The 18,456-nt window shown below is 42.0% G+C and overlaps 1 protein-coding gene across 2 annotated transcripts in view; it reads right to left on the bottom strand.

Annotated features, from left to right (window-relative positions):
* tns1a (tensin 1a) overlaps window positions 1-18,456 on the bottom strand; it is an 80,742-nt gene that overhangs the window by 8,952 nt on the left and 53,334 nt on the right. Inside the window, exons 18-21 of one of the 2 annotated variants that reach the window (XM_010785418.1) lie at window positions 4,500-6,185; window positions 3,628-3,708; window positions 3,164-3,333; window positions 2,559-2,703 (exon numbers count right to left, since the gene is read on the bottom strand). In XM_010785418.1, the coding sequence (XP_010783720.1) occupies window positions 2,559-2,703; window positions 3,164-3,333; window positions 3,628-3,708; window positions 4,500-6,185 (2,082 nt within the window). The remainder of the gene's footprint in view (window positions 1-2,558; window positions 2,704-3,163; window positions 3,334-3,627; window positions 3,709-4,499; window positions 6,186-18,456) is intronic. The other variant, XM_010785419.1, reaches the window with a different exon arrangement.

Genomic DNA, 18,456 nt, shown 5'->3' with positions numbered 1-18,456 from the left:
CATTAAGCATGACATGGATTCTGTATATTTGCTCACTTAAAGGGATAGATGTTATTTAGTGGGGATGTACGAGGTACTATCTATAGTCAATCTTTATTTTGCTAGAGTACCTCATACTGACCCACTTAAACAGCCGCACTATCCCTTTAAGGTGGCACGGAGAGCGTTAGATATGAACCACAGAGCAGATTCTTACTGCAGCAGCTGTGTGTGTTCAGGACTGACTGCAGGAGGGGAGGGGAGGGGGGGGGGCAGGGCTGGTTAACAAGAGTATCCTGACAATCTGTCACAGAAACATGCTGAACAGGGGGGTCGGTGTCTAATGGTTTGTAAATAAGTCAACGTTTGTTTCAGTGTGTATGGCTCTTTTAACTTCAAAAAAGGACATGTACATGTGAAACCATGAAAAATGACATCAGTGCATCGTCAATATTTCTAGATATCTGAAGTGTAAACATTTGAAATGTGCAGAAGACGATGCAAAGGAGAACTAAAAGAACAACAGGTCCAGTTCTCTTTACATATGTACTCTAAATTTGCTTCCTGAGGAAAAGCAAAAAGACAAACGACATACTGTGTCCTCCATAAACATGATTTGCACACACCTGCTATGTGCTGTTGTTCTCTGTCAAGTCATGCAGGGCTTCACGTTTGCTGAAGCAAATTCAACATTTGTTTTACATCGTTGCGAAAGGTGCGATGTAATGTAAAGGTGGGCTCTATCTCTGTATGTTTAGGACAAGGGGTGATCATAACCAGAATATAAAAAAGACTAATATCATGTTCCTAATAATACACCTAATATTGTGTACAAAATGCACAAAAACAAAGTTAGATTTGACTGTTGTTATTATTATTATTATTTCCATGTCAATCAGCATTTATATGGTCATTGTGGATTATTTGGACTATAATCGTGAGGTATTGTCATGTCAATGGATCAAGAGCCTTTCTTTAGCTCACACATTCAAGTCAATATAAATACTTTAAAACATACAATAATCGGAATTTCATTATGTGATACGTTTCTCTATGCTCCTCAAATTTGAAAGTAATCTTTCCTTGTGTGGGAAAAATACTTGTGGATTGTGAAAATTGTTTTTGTTGTATTGTTATATATAAATAAGAGATGGTTTGATGGTATATCGCTTCCTGCATGATGCCTCATAACTAGAAGTAAGCAGCTGTGTGTTCTCATTAAAACATGTGAAGACAGAAGGAGGGGGCTCGTCTTATGCAAAACAAAAAGTGTCACATCTTCAGCATCTACATTTTTTAAAGCTCTCTGCCCCTCAGTGTGCTGCAGGACTGTCTCTCCTTCTCTAACACGAGACAGTAATGGATCAAATCTCCACCTTGGTTTTGCTCCTTCTGAGCTTGTATGCAACTCTCGGCAAGTACGTCTACATCGAACAGAGAAAGTCGTGGTTTGAAGCTCTTGCCTATTGCCAGCAGTATCACACAGACCTGGCTCCTGTCAGATACAAATCTGAGATCAATCGACTTATGGAGCTTGCGAATTACTCCACTGAATACAAGTGGATTGGACTGATAAGGAATCTCGCAGACGCTGACAAATGGACGTGGTCCGGAGGCGCAGAGGTGTCAACATTTTTCTGGGAAAACGGTCAGCCAAATAAACATTCAAATGAAGACCACGGCTTCATTAAGAACTACTCTTGGCACGATGCACCGCCATTGCTTAGATTGAACTTCTTCTGCTACACAGTGGTGGTGGTGCGGGAGAGAAAGACTTGGCAGGAGGCTTTGGAATACTGCAGGGAGCATCACAGAGACCTGGCCAGCGTTACTTCGGACACAGAGATGTTGCTGATCCAGAGGGAGCTACAGGAGAGGGAGACGACGGAACGAGTGTGGACCGGATTGCGTTTCTTCCCCGGAGGTTGGCTGTGGGTCGACGGTAGGGGGTTAAGTTACGAGGCCTGGGGTCAAGAGGGCAAACCCGAGTGTCCTGAAGTGAAGCGGCACTGTGCGGCTCTACAGGTCCCTTTGAACTTCACCTCAATACTTCACCTCAATGCCTCGGCTGGGACAGTGCACACTAACAATACAAGGAGTTATGGGGTAAATAATGCAGGAGAACAAGGGAATAGTTTTATTCCAGAAATTGACGAGGCTGCAGATGTGAAAGAAGGGGTGTGGGAGGCTCATGACTGTGAAGAGAGACTTCATTTCCTTTGCTACTGAGCGTTTAGGTTGGGAAATGTATATATGTTAGTCATATTTATTGGTTTATTAGTTGATTTTTTTTGCCTAAACTTCATTTTTGTGTCTGTTTATGTTAGGAAGTTTACAAGGTGTCCATTTTGTGTGTGTGTGTGGTGTGTGTTTTAGTGCCTTTTCTGTGTTTCATTTTGAATTGTGCAACTCTACTAAAATTACATAAAACATCATTAAGTAGTGAGTTCGATAAAAAAAAAAAAAAAACGTGTCCTTTCCTGTTTTTTTCAAAACCATTTCAACTTTAAGGAACAAGGCAAAGGTAATTGTTTAGAGGATTTGAGAGAGCCCTCAGTCTGCAGGCAGGGTGAACCTACACAAGTTGAAGTAAGGAGTCTGTGGCGACACGGGGAAGCTGGGGGTCTGGGGGGAATTCTCACCACCGCCTCTGAAGGTGGGACTGTTGGGAAACCCTTCCGCATCGTCGTCTCCAAACGCCTCCCGGTAGCTGTGCATCTGACCCTGGAAGAGATCCAGAGGGGACGGACACACAGATATCAGAAAAGTGATTTGACAAGCAAAATGTATATGCAAAAATATTAAAATGTATAATATAAATTATCCTAAAATAAATAATTCTGCATAATGACTACTTTTACTTTTTGTATATTTTGATCCTAATACTTCTGTGCTTTTACTTAAGTAACAACTTGACTGCAGGACTTGTAACAGAGCATGTGTACAGGATCTGAGTACTTCTTCCACCTCTGTCCAAACCATAACATAGGCTGTAAATAAAGAAAATCCTGTTATGCTTACTGAACAAAACCGAAGTGATTTACAACTATTAAAAGAAAAAAAATGCTTAACCTTAAACTTGATGTGTCTTTTGAAAAGCAGTGAGAGCCTTTTATTCTTTGTTACGATATGGAAATGGAACTTTGTCTAATGTCCTTTCTCATCATCACTATTAAATGCTGACCTCTCTGGGTCTTCCTCCCGGGTTGAGGGCCAGATTGTGGGTGAAGTCCGGTGAATCCACCACCGACGTGTTGTCATGGCTGCTCTGGTACTGTCCCTCACTGGTGGTCCGACGCCGACCCCGACCCTTCTCCTGAGTCACTTCTGGGGTCATTCCTCTGGAGCGTACCCCTAAAACACCACAACATATTCACCATGTGGAACTTTCCTAGGTACATTTGAAAAACAGCTTTTTTTTTATGTTGCTTGTGCCCCACCCTGGGGTTGTTTTCGAGAACATTAAGTAACATTAAGTAACCTGCTTTTATCATGAGAGCCAGACAGAGAAAAGTAATATGGGAAGTCGAGAAGTGAAGGGAATACAAAAAGCAGAGGATAAGTAGAAAAAGAGCAAAAATAATAATAAATGAAAAGTCATCAAAGATTCCATAAATGCAAACAGAAGGCGACGGAAAGTGGACAAACCAGAGAAGGAAAAGGAGCGATGGCGGTCAGATTCTTGCGGTGTCATGCTAGCACTGATGCCCCGAATACGAGCGTTGTACTCTGTTCCCAGAGAGGGAGGGAGGTCAGGGTCGTGGATGGAGGGCAGGAGGTGGAGGAAAAAGGCGGAGGAGGAAGGTGAGAGAGGTGCAGAGGTGGAAGCAAATGGTGGGAAGGGTTGTCCATACAGCAGAGAGATGGATTAAACAGAAAAGGGGGAAAAACATCAGAACAGAAATGGATCTAATGAAAGTGAGAAGAAAATCAAACGATATGTCAAATGAGATGACAACCTGTTTATAAACCAATTAAGCTTTATTGCTGCTATAAAATGGTTTATATTATTATATATCTATATGGTTGATGATTATCATGTTTAGAAATGGTTAGAAATAGGATGAATTTACAACTTTCTTCCACTGGGAGGCGCTTGAGAGCATCCACATGGTTTCAAATAAATGTAAATATGGACGTAGACAATGCATGGAAGCTGGATCCTCTCTGAACTCCTAGCTATTCTTACTCTCATCCCATCTCCACTCTTACCAGCTCTGCTGCTTAAAGCTGCATTGCTAATGCACTGCATGGTGCTGGACACAAAAGATGCCTCTAGTTGAAGATGAAACAAGTTGCCGGCAGCAGACTACAGCTTGATAAAGGCCTTTGTTTTTAACTACTCTCCATCATTTTGCAATCATATTGGCAGAAAGATCTCCCTGACCTAAACCCAGCTAAGATATGCAGCGTAACTCACCAAAATGATCATCATTTCTGCTCTTGTTATTGTAAAACTATCATTATTGTTGCATTGCACACCTCATTAGTTCATCCTCCTCAATAGCTCTAAGCCTTACCGGCGATGCGTTGAGCCACCAGGCCCCCCAGGTTGAGCGTCTCCTCCTCGGCCTCTTGTTCTCTGGGCAAGGATGAAGAAGATGTTTCCTTGGGCTGGGGGGTGATTGTTGGGAGAGGAGAGGAAGAGGCACTGTAGCCTGGATAAGGAGACGAGCCCTGCAGGTCTGGGGAGTGGGAAACCCCGCCTCCTGGGTGGGAGTTCACAGGCTTAACTGGAACCTGCTGTTTGAAATTAGGGGATGGATCTGAAGGGTATTGGTGGGCTGCTTGGCGTGTTTGGAGGTAGGGCTCTGGGGTGTGTGTTGGGGTGATGTTTTGGTGTTGGTAGCCAGTGTTGGACCTCTGGGGAGAGTAGACTGACGATTCCGTCACTGGGCTCTGGTTGGGCAACGCTGAGACTCTCCCAGGTGACCGCTGGGGCTGATGGAAGTTGCTGTTGACAGACCCTGAGTTGTTGTAACCATGGATAGCAGAGTCTGCCTGGTATGAGGGTCTTGCGAGGGTCTGTGAAAATGGCGCCTGGGATGAATTGAGGCTGTTCTCCCCAGGAGGAGCACTATGGGACTTAGACATGAGGGAGTTGATTGGGTCCAGGTCGAGCATGAGCATGTTTAGCGCCTCGATGGACTGCTCGATGTCCCGCTGCGAGGCGGAGGTGGGGAAGTGGGGCAGGCTGTGGGTTGACTGAAGAGGGGGGCCAAACGGATCATCTGGGAGGCTATACTGGTGCCAGGTGTTGAGACCTCTTTGAACAGCCTCACGGCTGCTGGTGCTCCTCTCCGGGGCCCTGGGCATCAGTTTGGGGTTGGTCTCAGGGCTACTGGCTGGCTGATTCCCAAATGACTGTGATCGGTACATCCCTCCTCCATTCTGGTAGTTGTTGTATCCCCCCTGTGGCGATGCAGAGTCCACAGACATCTCTTGCAACGCCGTGGGCGTTCGTACTCCATGCACGGGCATTTCGCTCAACTTTTCCCCAATAACAACTCTCTCAAGGTAGGGTCCGTCGTTTGGCCTACTGCTGGGTGTCTGTGATTGGTAGTAGAGGTCAGCCGGTGTGGCGTGGCCCTCTAAAGACGAGAGCGTGCCCAAGCTGTCCACGCTGTTTCCCTCTTGACTATTGGGTGGCTCGTCGTCTAGAATATCCGTCTCACGCTCCTCTGTTGAAGGGGCGCCAATTAGCCTGGTGTGGCCCCCGTTCACATGCACCTGCGCTGGGACCAAGTGTCGGACACCACCTCCTGGACTGTTGGATGTGGACAGGTAGGCTTGTCTCTGCTGAGTTGTTGCTTCGAGACCGCTCAGAAGCTGGTCGAGCTCTCTTTTTTCCTGCGGACTGAGCGGCGGCTGGGTCGCTGTTGGGTTGGCGGGGTTTACGGCGCCCTGTAAGGACTGGCTGTGCTCATCAGTACGATCAGTCTTGATGGAGGCGGTAGAGTTGCCTGAGTCGCTGCTCACAGAGAGGGTGTGGTCAACAGCGGGAAGGGAGGCGTGGCCTGTCACAGGTATGGTTTGGTCAGTGGTTTGGAGAGGATGGCTGGGGTTTTGTAATGGGTTCTCAACATTGGTCAAGGGGTTTTCATGGACTGGGAGGCCATTGATGGTGACAACTCCCTCCAGGGAGTCTTTCTTGCGGACCCGGGCATATAGACTTCCATCAAGTGGACCTTGGGTGTGAACAACATCTGAAAAAGACGTATACTAAAGTCATTAAAGAAGTTCCATGTTTTTATGCAGGTCCAACCATACACATAATTGAAAAGTAGAAAAAAGGGATACCGTTTGTCTTTTTTGAACTGCAAGATGATTCTGATGAAAACAAAACCTGCTTGAGGTGATTTCAATCATCTTGTCTTCCCACACAAATAGGTTTCATTGGCTCCGACCTATCACATTAGTATGGACCTGTATAACTCACACCAGAAGCACAGTGACCCCCCTTTGCACCCATCTTTTTTGCCTCTCAGGTTCAGCATGTAGCCCGGCCACCAGCAACACAGCCCCTCCGGCTCTATTAATAGCACATTTGCAGGGCCCAAGCGACTGTCACGTTGCGTCAGTGCAGGCCTGCATGGTCTGACGTGAACCGGGGCGACTCCTGTCCAACACACTCAAACAGCTGGTCTTTGCGAGCCAAACAGAAGATCAGCAATGCCAGTTTGAAAGCCCAGAGCTGTACTGAAGGAGGATGAGCTGTCTTCAAGTTGATTTCTGGCTGCTGAATCATGTTGGCAATTTCATGCTTATTGCTTACAAGTTGCACAATCAAAGTAACAACTAAAATTGGTCTAAAGACATTGGCATACTTTTAGACCGTTTTTAAGCTTCAACAGTAACACTGTGTGCCATGTGATCTCTCAAAAGTCACATTCTTAGTCTGAAAGAAAAGTTAAATACTTTTGGAAAGTTATCGCTCCTTCCTGGCAACAGTAAAAAAGAATATATTGAGGAAAATCACCATCTTTTTAAAGTATCTGACATGTATAGAAACTAATTTGTCATTTCTTCTCACGCATAAAGGTCTGTGTTGAAAAGTTAGGTAGGAAAAGCTTTGAAAAAAAGTTTAAATATAAGCCTCATTTGTGGCACATGGACACACAAATAGAGGTAAGGTCCAATACTGTAATTCACACACAATGTGTACTTTAATTATAGGCCAGGGAACTTTTAGAAAATATTAAACACTATACTTGCTCCAATAAAACGCAACAATCATACATGCAACAGCTCATTCTGTGGTAAAACGTATGCTTACAAAGGAAAGTAATACACCAATCCTCGCTTCCCAAATCTAGTTTACATTAGCAAAGTGAAACAAGACATATACATGACCGCAGATGGCTCATATGTGGGGTATTCCAATTTAAGCGACCCCCGCAAGCAGATGGTTAATCGCTTGGGACGCAGCTATTTCAAAACCCATGTCAACAACAACTTATAGGCAGAGTAGCAACAAGAACCAAAGCGCAGGCAAGGAAGTTGTAAACACAGTTTGTTCCTGTGGTTGTTTTTAATGATGACATAATAATTAACATTATGAGAGGAAATGGCAGGATGTACATTTTATTTGGAGCCGTGTTTAATCTAGTGTAACCAGAATGTATTACAAAGTCTTATGGACAACATTTTGAGACGAAAATATATAGTTTGAATACAAATATTTAAATTTGTATTTTGAAGAGCGACAAAATATTTTTTCTTGCCAGGAAAAATGTATTAAATTCTGGATCTCAATTATAAAAAAATATATATATATATATATATATTAAGGGACTTAATTACATCACATCAAAGTATGGAAACCTCCTTCTTACCTGAGCTTTAGGTCAACCCTCGGAACTCTCAAGACAGGATGAAATATTTCCAGATTTTCTGGCAATTACATTACGAAAAAAATACACTTTTTAGTCCATACTGTCCTGTCCGGTAGCCTCTCAGTGACTGAACGTTATCCTTCTGAGCTTCTTCTCTTACTCTCCCTGTCCTCTCTGATTCATGTCCTCTCATCACCCAACATGTGCTTTACTGGAGTGAGGCGGGGCCGTACCACTGAAGCTGCCGAAAGGGGTGAGCTGGCACTCCGGGATGATCTGTGGCTGTTCCCGGCAGCGGGGGAGGGACCACCACCACCACCTCCTCCCAACTGCCTGAGAAGCAACATCACTTTAAATAAACTACATCTACTATCATTTGTTTGACTGCAGCACCCCTGCCTGGTGAGATCATTAGAGGGGATCCCCTCACTCACAGTCACCCTGTCACTGCCTGGTGAGATCATTAGAGGGGATCCCCTCACTCACAGTCACCCTGTCACTGCCTGGTTTACATCCTCAATAACTAGATTGTTTTACCTTTCAAGTACTTTGATTCAGATTATTAACAGCATTTCAAGAGTTTTCAGAAAACTTGGTTAACATTTTCCACCATCTGATTATTTCTGTCTTTGACACTTTTTTTCTTTTCTTTTTTCTTTTCCTAGCTCATAAAAGATGATCTCTGTGGCAAAAAACGGCTAAAGTCTGCCATGGAGAAATTTTTTCCAGCTGCTGGTTAACCCCTCCCAAGGTCAAATCAGGGGAGACTGTTATATGACTTGTCACGGCTCATTGAGGTAAGAAAGGAGCAAACCAAAATTGTTTTCTTTTTGGTAAGAACCTTAAAATGTTGGTGCGGTATCGTTGTTATTCTGGTATCACAAGAAAAGATTTTGATTCATTTCTGATTCAATTTGATGCCTGTTGTTGGGGATGTTACCACTGATCAACCAACTAACAGACCCAAAGGCATCGACTTCAGCTGCTCTTCCAAATCAACCAAAAACTACCAGTGTTTGCACATTGAAGTGTACAAAAAAAATCACCATAAACTATCTTTTAGAGCAATTATTTGCAAACAATTCTCTTTAACCAAGAAGAAAACTATAACATTGTTGACTGTTTTGATAAATGTGTTTATCCAACAGGATTTAGTGGAGACAAAAACTTCACAGGAGTGACTCACAGGTCAAGCAGAAGTGTTTCCAGAGTGAGTCTCACCTCCTTAAACACTTTCCTTGCTATTTTCTCTTGCTCACTAACAGGGGCAAACAGGCCTGAAAGTCTGATGTCCTCAGTAAAGAACGGAAGTGCCAACATTGGGCATGACAGGAAGTAACTAAACGAGCATTTCAGGGTCACAACCTTTACATTTGCCCCACACTTGTGCCGGGTGTGCACACATTTTTTGTATACGGCTGCAGGGGTGACTATAGTTAAAAGAGTTTGCCCTTCAGTGTTCCACTCCATTGAATTATGACCACTGCGATCCAGGTATAAACCAAGTGTGACGACATAACACAAATATCTGATGACCCTGCATCGCTTGCTGTACAGAAGACGAAGAGCTCCAGATCTGAATAGCCTGTTATTAAATCCAAAGACTGGGCCAACACTACTTCTCCATCTGAATAGAACAAATACCTTTCTTCTGTTGTCAATAAATAGCTGCAGCAGACCCCAAATTAGATAGGTTGAGTCACCAAGGCTTGGCCAACACAAATAACTTCTCATTTACATATTTCACAATATTTAAATTAGGCTCATGGAGTATTTTCAAACGTACAGTTAAAACTAAATACTAATGTAGCATCTTAATTGGCCCTTTCATTGATTTGGCACTATATTGGTCACTCACCTGTCCATTCTCCATATTGACTCATGCGACAGGTGCTTTCCTCTTTTGTGAGGCGTTTGCTCATACAGTGCTGCACACACACACACACACACACACACACACACACACACACACACACACACACACACACACACACACACACACACACACACACACACACACACACACACACACACACACACACACACACACACACACACACACACACACACACCTCTTGGCTCTATTCTCTTAAGTGTTCGCTTGAGTGTCTCATTGCCACATCGCTGCCTTGCAGGCCATTAAAAAACCATTAAAACATCTGTGGCCAATGGCTTATTATAAATAGACAATGTGCTACAACTACTGTTATTGCTGTATCAAATGCACCAGCTGGGATGTTGATAATATACATAGTTAGTACATTTGAGATTAACACGCCCATGGTGATTGAGGCAACCCATTTGTCAACGCACCTATAAAGCAGTAAGAGCATGACTGTAAGCCATTTTGGTGCTAGCGGTGTAGCTAAATGTGCTTCATGCACACATAGTACTTCCTAGTTCTTTTGTGTGTAAAGCTGTGCTAGTTTAGCACCAAACTCATTGGCTTGGGTCTGAACCTCTTGGGCAAGGGACAATATTTCTGGGGTTCCGGTGTAGCCAGCACATATCCGGACCAATGGTGTGCTTCACATTGTTTACAGTCACATTAGCCAACTAATACCAAAAAAGGAAGTTCAGAGACGACGCTTAAGACCGGATTGTTTCCCCAAGTAATTAGTTTACACGCTACATTTACCTCAGGTGATCATACTTGGCTTTTTAACATATCTATGTATTAATGTATTTTATTCTGTTAGTTTTAATACCTAACGCTGAAGTTCAAACGTCCTAAATAAGTCATGTTGATTCATTTTTCATTTCCAGTGAAGAAGGTCCTCAGGGCTCTGTTTTAGGACCACTTCTGTTTCCCCATATTTGACTATTTGTAATCATTTTATGTTTGTCGCATGTTGTACTGTATAGTAAAGTAACTTCTCAATTTGTGGAAACTTATAATTGCAAGTAGATTGTTTGGACCTGGAACAAGCTCCTATTGATCTAATTGAGTCTAATTGAAAAAAAGGAAATCTACCACCAACTATTTTAAAATGTGTTTGGGTGTATTCCTCCTTTAGGTTTTCCTTATTAGCTGCTCTAGACGTTTTTCGGGGATGATGGAAACTTAAATACAGGCTTTACACTCTTAAATGGGACACGATGACCTTATAAAAGGACCAAACCCATTTTTTTTTTTAAACGCAGACACCTTTAAATATAGAAGCACACCTAACATTTACATGCATTATTTAAAGGGGCCATGGTGGCTGTCTGACCCTCTAAGGAAAGAAGTCCACAATCTCAGTTTTATTGGCTGCGGTGTTAGATTTCATGTATGTTTTAAATGCTAATGTTTACTCACATGCATGCAGACAACTACTGTAAGAGCTATTTATAGTGGGAAGTTGCCTTGTGAAAGAGAAAGGTCTCTTTGGATTGGGGAGAGGGTCTATGGGTGAGGAGGAAACTGGGAGTGCGTGTGAGCCAGTAAAACTGGGAAGTTAGGAAAAGTGAAGAAGCTTTAAGGGGACCAAGATGAAAGAGTTTAAAAGAGCTCATTAAACTTCAAAAAGCAGAGAGTGTAAATGCAAAATAAATCCTAACCATTATTTGAAAAATCCTTTAAAGGAAATGTATAGGATTCAAATACTTCTTGAATTATTAGTAACATTTTATTGCCTTTTTCATTTGTGGCTAGACTTTGACAAACTTATTTTTAGTCAGTGCCAGAAAATATTAAATAGCCTAAGATGGATTTTTTTTCCAGTCAGGCATGTACTTGCCCAAACACACACGGTGTTGTCATCGAGCCATCGGGTATCTCTCAGCAGTATCTTTACAACTTTCATATCAGCGTGACGACGGCAAGTCTGCATGCCAACAGTGGGTGACTGGGTTTGACTGCCAACTGAATGACATGTCCTAAAAGAAAGTATTTCCTTCAAGAATTCAATTAAAAGGATTGATTTTAAGGCTAGTTTGGTGATCGTTTTTTACCAAGTAAAGATGTTTACAATTACTTGCAAACCTTTTAACATAAAAAACGTTTAGGCTGCAAATTAACATTTTTTGCTTCAAGCACAAGACAGAAAGAGCTCTATAGTATCGAGGTATGATTTGACAGTCCATCAGTGTAAAAGGTGTCATGGTTGGTGTATCAGTGACTGGCACAAGGAAAACTGTCGCGGATTTATATTTGCCATGTCTGCCATGTCATCTATCACCAAGTGTCCAGCTGTCACAGTTTGAGGTAACGTGACGTGACGGAATCAGAGTCTGTCTCCACGATTGCTTTTCAGGGGTGATGTCATCCATCCGCCTGTCTGTCTATGAGTGACTGCCATAAAACACTCTCTGCCTGGCTGTCTTTATATCTGACAACCAGCTGCACTGCACATGTGATGCAAGCAGCAGCTCTTTGCAACAGAGGAAACGCCAGATCCAGCTGCAGAGTGGGATTTGGAAGCCAAATCAACCCCAAACGCTAATTCAAATTCAGTTACAATACTGTACGTAAAACGTTGCTAATGTCGCATGAATGATTATCAGTGAGGAAAAATACATCCATGCATTTACTGCATTTTTTTAAGGAGTAGAAGTGAAATTTTAAATGGAGAGAAAATGTAAGAATGGGATTATAAAGGGAAAAGAAAGTAGAATAACTAAAGAGATTTTATCACTTTATAACTTTTCCTCAACCAGGCACCTTTTAACTGAAGCTTCTCAAAATGGGTCGAGTTAGCATCTTCACAAAATAACTTAATAATATAGCCAGAGTAATGTTTCCTCAGACATAAAGAGAGGACCAAAAGGGTGACGTCAGGGTTTTTTGCCAGCCTGCCTGTCGGGTTGGTTTCCTGTGCATCTGTCCGTCCATCTGTCTTTCACTCAGGAGGATCAGTAGCTGTCATAAAAGTGCATCTGCCTGCTGTCTACCTCCATGAAGGTCTGTCATCTCTGTCTGCTTGAGAGCTTTGGGGTGCCACGTTTATACATACTCTAAGCAGGGCACATACAGTAAGGGACACACTATCCATCTGTAGCATTTGGATTTATACACCCAGATTGATAGCATTTCTAGATTACTTTTAGGAAATAAAGTCAACAAAACCATGGCTTTCCAAAGCAGGCAAACTAATGTTGTCTTCTAATTTTTTGAAAAGAGACGCTGACAAAATGTACAAATGATGCTCAGTTAGCTCAACTCGATGACATTCAAATATAAAAAGGACAAAAGCAGAGCAGGACGCAGATCCAAGGAGACATCTATGCAGACAGTAGGAGAAAGGAGGCATTAAAGGATGAGGAGTGGCTCAGCGGGGGTCCTTCAGCAGGGATTTGAACCTGCTGCTGCAGCTCACCGTGCTGTCAGCGAGAGGTTGAGTTCAAGCATTATGTGCTCATGCTAGACACACACAGAGGGCTTTAAAGAGCCTCACTTGGTGGCCACTTTTAGTGTGCGTGGGTTTGACACTAAGCGTAAAAGGTACAATAAAGGTATTTTTTTATGCATGTGGCAAAAGTTACAAACATGTCTTTATGGCAAGCCACAATTCTGATGTCTTTTTAAGGTGAAAAAGATAATAAAAATGATGGCTTTTAAAGCTGAAAACACATCTGTAGAATACATAGTTTTTAGAGATTACTTTTTCAACAGTATTCTTACAGCCTAATGATAGTTAGTTTGAAAACTTCAAACTACATTTTTAATGCCTGTCGGATTTTCCTCCAATCTGGAGCTGCATGGCTTTCACACAAGAAGCATTTGTTAAACTGTTAAAAATCCTACTTCATATGTTTTAGCATGTTTAAAGACTTCTGAATGATTGATTTAAGACACTTTAAAATCAATTAAGTTCTTGTATTTTAAATAAAATGCAATGCCTTTCAAAAACGTTTTAAATGTCATGTTTTAGTCTCATATTTAGTGTTGACTTTACTAACAAAACTACCAGCACCCAAAAAGAAAACATGTATAAAACAGTATTTAAACTACCGGGTATATACATATGGACAAATAAACAAAGTTATATTATTTTTAAATACTGAACAACATCTATCCTACATGCATCTCATCCCACTCCAGTCCCTCTGCAGCTCACATGGAGTTAACAAAACTGCCTAATAGTTTTGGTAAACCCAAATTGCAGCTCGCTCATAAAATGTTCCACACACAAATTGCTCGCTCCATGACTCACTTTATACCATATAGGAGCCAAACACACAGGATGCAACTGTGTTGACATGGAAACGCTATAAACAGACACACAGACTCTTATATCTGCAGACCGAAGGAACAAAAGTTGTATTCTTGTCATTTCGTCTCGGCAAATGAGTGAGAAGATGGCGTTTTCCTGGGTAAAAACCTGCAGGATTTCACAGAGAAACACACATTTTGCAACTTATCTTAGCAGTGTTTGGTTGGACTGTGTTATAAGTATTAAAACATTGCCATTTCGTTTTTTAAATAAAGTTGCGAGAAGTAAACACTAGTTTTCTACTCGATGACCAACACTGGTCAGCTGCGTCCTCTGCTCAATTTCACTTCATTCCTTATTCTCTCCTTCATTCAAACTCCAGCAATAAACACAATAACTTACTTGGCAAATCTGCAAAAGTCTGGTGTTCTCTGCTTCTCTCTGCGCCCGCCTTTCTATCTCTGTCTCCGTCTCTGACTCTGTCTCTATCCAGCTATTCCAGACATGTTTCAGGGCTCGGCCCCAGCCAAATATGGGACGGGGGCGGTAAACAAGGAAGACAGGCTGTGCTGTCACTGGGCCCTCTGCCCTACTGTACACCCCACACACACTGGAACACACACACGTATGCTCCTGTGGCAAGACATTATGTTTAGTGGTTATTTTCATATTTCAGAACTCAGGGTATCATTTTATTCCTAGAACACATTCGAGCGGTAATTTGATGTGGCGCTGAGTACTCGAAACATCAAGCCGTTTCACTAAAGACGGAGCATGAAGCACCATTCCAATTAGAGAAGGGTAGAAAAATCAATGAATGTATTTTTTCTATGACTGGAATAAAGTACAACATGAATAAATATTGCATTTTGGTTCATGATGAGGGTTGAGTTTGATCGGTTTGACTAGATCCAGAAATTAGTACTCCTATGTTCTGAATCCACAATCCATGTATTAATACTTTAACTTAACTTAATTTCTATGTAGTACCAAACAATGTTGTTAGGGCCACGATTAAAACCAAAAATGGCTGCCAATGGTTTCCTCCGTACACTCGATTTCTTGCTTTTACTGAAGTTAAATGATGCGACAGTGGCAATGTTATTCTGATGTTATAATGATTAATATGCAATTTTTAAGAGCGGATTTGCCAGTAGCAGTGCATTCGCTCTATGGCCCAAAGGGTGGCCTTCTGACTGGTCTGACCCTCGGGTCGACAGCTGCCACCACACGGCGCTGCTATTAGTGGAGCAAAGGCAAGCCGACAAACACAAGGTGCACTGCACACACTCTTAACATACCACATAAAAAACTGCAGAACACCAAACAAACATTTAAAAGGCATACACAGACACCTATACAAGCCCATATACTGTAGCGCAAAAATACAAACACAAACAGCTGGACTAATACGGCACACACACCTCCCAACACTTGTCGCAAATACCTTCCGTTGAAGTACACTAAAGACGCCTCTCCTCGCGTTCCCCATGTACATCAGTATGTAATTCACATGACTCTAAGCTACATAATCCCGCCGACCCTTTAAAGACACCCATCTTTCGTTGAGTCCTCTCAACTGGATTTCAAAGGTCGCAGAGCCCCAGATGCATTCAGACATCAACGCCTGAGGATGAAACGTTCGTTTAACGCCCGGACAAATAAGCAAGTCTGAATTCTCCAAATGATATCTGATGAGTGATAACTGTCCACTGTACCGCTCCATGTAAAAATAGGCCATTATGTCAAGTCAATGTTATTCGTGTGGCATCGTGTTGGGATTGTTTACTCAAATGTATATTAACATCCTCTAAGTGCTGTTTTCCCAATGGGGCAAGGACTTTCTCCAACAACAAACCAGAAATGCAAGGTCTTATTTCTCAATAAGTTCATCTAAACACATCAATTTCTTGAATTGAAAAGCCTCAAACGGTCTATGATTGTGTAAAATAAACTGCTTTGGATCTTAAATAAAGCTCTACCGTTGTGTCAACTGTAAATAACCAAAAGGGTGCTTAAAATGTATTTCCTTTTGGTTGTGGGTTGAGCAGAGCCACATTTGAAATAAAGGTTAGGAGCTGTGATGAGACTTGGCAACATATCTTGATGTCGTTTAGTGGCATTGGGGGTTTCAGCTAACTGGAACTCAAGAGAACTTCTGCCAGCGTTTGGGTCTACACGTCGACAATAAAAATCCAAGGTGCTCTGGACACCAGATCCACAAAGCCAACAGTGATGAAGTAAGCTTTATATTGATTTGGGCATTGACAAAACTATAAAGTGCAGGGCGGACCAGCTGTGTAGCGATATATCAGACTTAACGTTCTTTATATGTCTCATGGTGGGACTGCCAAATACAAAAGAGTATTATATTACGTCATTAAACAAACTGAACATTCTTACATTTAGCAGTGGATAATTTCATTGCTACATCTTCAAATACAAGCGTTTCCACCCCTTATAGAAACAGACACTGTGTTCCTGCATCAGCTCCCTCTGAACGATCCCATTCTCACGTCCAAGGCTGCAATTAGATAAATGAATAAACTGGCAGAGAGGTTTTTTTCTGCTGAGTGCGGAGAACCCAGCCACCCATTCAATTAGGATCCAACCTGAAGTGCTTGGCCATTCCCACTGACCTTCATGCAACACAGCAATTACCGCAAAGGTTCTCTGGGGATGTTCATAAAAATGAAATGGGTCTTTGTGAAGCCGTAAAAAATCACATATATAAAAGTGGATGCAGCACTACAATGACTGCCAAGTACTGATTCAACTGAGTGTGAGTACACCCTCCTGTTTCTTAGATTAACAGCAATAATCATAAATCTCATCATCACTGACTGCCAGTTATGTTAAGGGAGAACCCTCAGGATAACACTTCTTAAAAAACTCCAGTCGCATGCATTGAAATTCAGGTCATTCATTTAAATTGAAACAATGTTGGGTTTGCGTTTATGAGGGTGATTTGGATGAATGAACAAGAGAGGGAAATGAAACAAAGCCAAAATATCACAACGTTTAGAAAGTATGCAAATGGTGATTATCATAGGCTTTCTTGATTGTGTTGATTATGAATGATGTTTGTGAACAGAGTGGTAAACTGTGGGATGGACGCAGGGTTGATTTATTGGTGTATGAGTATATAATAGAAATATGAGTACACTAGGACACAACATGTTAATAAGCCCTATCCCTAATGTTGCTTATTGAAAATGTATTGAATATGTTTATCGTTTTTTCATTTTTGAAACACTGCATTTTCTGATAATATTAATGTGTGAGCTTAATGAAGAAATTCACGCTTGAAGGTCCCCCATTATACTGTTTTTCATCAATATATTATAGGTCTCAGATATATACAGAACATGTCTCTGAAGTGTTTGGCTCGAAATACCAAACAGATCATTGCAGCATCCCATAATCCCCTCTGTTTCATCCCTGTTTCAAAAGCGCTGTTACTTTACTGTAGATGAAAATAAGGAGCCCCTCCCCACGCCCCTCTGAGAGAGATTTGGTTACAAAGAACACAATGGTGCTCTAGGAGGAGATTCAGGTGATAAGGGGGGTTTGCCTTGGTTGGTGATTGGCTAATGGTTACACAAGACAAACATCGTTATGACATCATAAAGTGGCCGAAATCTGATCAGCTCATTTTCAGACAGGTTTTTATATAAATGGATCAGGACAAAAAGAGAGAGAATCTTTTTTCCTGAAACCTTCAGAATCTCTTTACACAGAGGGGACACATGTTGATGATAAAAGGTTAAGAGTGTTTATTTATGGTCACGAGTTGTAATTAAAACAACAAAGGTTAGGGTTTGGGTTTTCGTCCGGATTAACTTGTACACCGTTCCTAATATTTAGTTTCACTAGGAAAAATTTCTATTTCATTTTTCCTAACCAACATTAAAAGGGAAGATGTAAATTTACAAGTGTCGGGACTACGGGACGACGTAATACTTCAGCGGTCATGCCGACCCTCTTGTGAGAGGTAAGTGACTAGTCGACCCTTGTTTGGTGCAGCGCGAGTTAGTGACCGATACGATGCTGTGTACATTGTCCGGTTGTACAATTGGGTAGACAACGCGACGAAGTTTGGGTGACACTGGTAGGGTATAGTTTCTACTATACATTATACAGAAGGAGGCTGTCGTCCGATAGCACAGCAATGTCGGAAGTGATCTTCCTACCTTTCTAGCCTCCCACTGAGAGGGACTGTGCCCGGTTGTAGACGACTGGGATCACTGGAGGATGGGACCCCTTCGACATGTTGTAGTCAAGAATGAGACACCTCCTGTCAGGACCTCTCGTTCGGAGAGAAACATGTCCAGTTGTGACGACCTTTAGGTGACCGGACCATTTTCCTGACAACAATTCTTTTCGAATTCAACAACTTTTTATCGTAGGCAACCAACCCACACGTTACGGTTTTAGACCTGATAAGATTACTAAGACAAAGCGAAATTTCCAGTGTCTAAATTACGTTTTAGGTGAACAGAGTA

Source organism: Notothenia coriiceps, unplaced genomic scaffold, assembly GCF_000735185.1.
Source record: "Notothenia coriiceps isolate Sejong01 unplaced genomic scaffold, NC01 NC01_scaffold00027658, whole genome shotgun sequence".
Taxonomy (NCBI): Eukaryota; Metazoa; Chordata; class Actinopteri; order Perciformes; family Nototheniidae; genus Notothenia; species Notothenia coriiceps.
Note: the sequence above shows the minus strand (reverse complement) of the source record. Positions and strands in the feature narration are given on the sequence as shown.